General features: G+C 30.6%; 1 protein-coding gene across 1 annotated transcript in view; it reads right to left on the bottom strand.

Annotated features, from left to right (window-relative positions):
• Positions 1-844: 844 nt before the first annotated feature.
• ABCD (ATP binding cassette subfamily D) overlaps positions 845-1,571 on the bottom strand; it is a 9,524-nt gene continuing 8,797 nt past the window's right edge. The window contains exon 6 of the mRNA XM_011312799.1: positions 845-1,135. Within this exon, the coding sequence (XP_011311101.1) occupies positions 1,085-1,135 (51 nt within the window). The 3' untranslated portion in view covers positions 845-1,084. The remainder of the gene's footprint in view (positions 1,136-1,571) is intronic.

Raw genomic sequence — 1,571 nt, 5'->3', positions numbered from 1 at the left:
AAAAAAATGATAATACATATCTAAAAAACGGAGTGCATGTCTCGTTGAAAAAATAACTTTCCTGTAGTTTCCAAATTTTCTATTGAATTTATAATATAGGTGAGAGCAGGGCAAGATGGGACACTTGCAAAAAAGCGTTTTTAACTCATGGCCAGTCATTTATTTCTCGCCAAGGTGTTTTTTGTTAATTTAATTTCTTCTCTCAACAATATTGTTGTTGTCTTACTTTTCAAATTTTTCAACACTCAAAAAATACGCTATCTAACTCGAATCTCTCATTTTCTACTTCTGATCCGGAAATCCCTCATACAGGAATTTCACATTTTTTTATCAATCAAGTGTAATAAAATTCTAGAAAAACTGAAATATTGCATAATGAATTCTTACGATCAATTAAAAATTTAACATATAATAATGTCTATTTTTATAATTTATTTATTCCTTTCTTATATATATATCTATATAGTATATATTATATAACACATATTATATCATAATATGTAATTGCTTTGAAAAGGTATTATTATATTGTATACTGCAGCGAAATAAAATGGTGACACAAGACGTTACGTGAATTTTTCAATTAAGAAAACTAAATAACTATTAAGGATTCTCTCATTGTTTGACACATGATAATGACAAATTTGACAATCTCTTGACCCAAATTGCGTGTGTGACCCCAGAAAATTCCCTCCGTCCCCCAGAATTTTCCAATCGATGTGCATGAATGAGGAAAATTGCAACAGAGAGTGACGCAAACTCTTGCGCACTCAAGCCAGAAATTTTCACTCATTCAGCGTAAGACGTACCACTAGTACAGGAATAGAAATAACTCCATCACTAATGAAGATTTTCCATTTGATTTATTTTTGTATGCCACGAAATACTGTCTGGTAGCAAGTGATAAACATTTCACGTAGATTTTAATGTAAAAAATAGATATATAGCTCGATGTGAATTAGTCTATTGCATTCTCCCCCATCTGGAATTCACTCGATAACTTTTTATTTAAATATTCACAATTGTCCGAGATTTATCCTAATTCTATTCTTCACCAGCACAACAGATCGCGTAATCGTCTCTTTCAGCTGATGCCGTGCTGCTGAGTTTCTTCAGTAACCAAATCTCGAATTTCCTGAAAAGTTAGGAATAGTGTAAACATTTTTATTAATTGATTATTATTGTTGAATTATAAGTGACTTGTGAGAGGGAAGATTTATCTTTCCTCTGGAGTAAGAAAAAACAAAACGTGATCAAATTTTTACAGAAATTCTATAGAATTCCATAGAATTTTAACAGATGTGAAACTAAATTTCGGAAAACTGCAGACTCTTTATCTGGAAAGTCGTAAGTTTTTATATCAGACTTTGGATTAAAAAAAATGGGATGGATCAATATAAAATTGGTATAGACTAGCGTATATGGCGCGCTATGCGCGCCAAATCGTCCACGTATGGGGTGTTATCATTGGAATATATATACATATTCACGGTTATTTCCAATATAATATATACATATATAGAATTTCAAAAAGAAGAAAGAAAAAAGTCTAAAAATTTATATAAAAAAAA

The sequence above is a fragment of the Fopius arisanus genome, unplaced genomic scaffold, assembly GCF_000806365.1.
Source record: "Fopius arisanus strain USDA-PBARC FA_bdor unplaced genomic scaffold, ASM80636v1 scaffold00107, whole genome shotgun sequence".
Taxonomy (NCBI): Eukaryota; Metazoa; Arthropoda; class Insecta; order Hymenoptera; family Braconidae; genus Fopius; species Fopius arisanus.
This window is presented reverse-complemented; position numbering and strand designations above follow the sequence as displayed.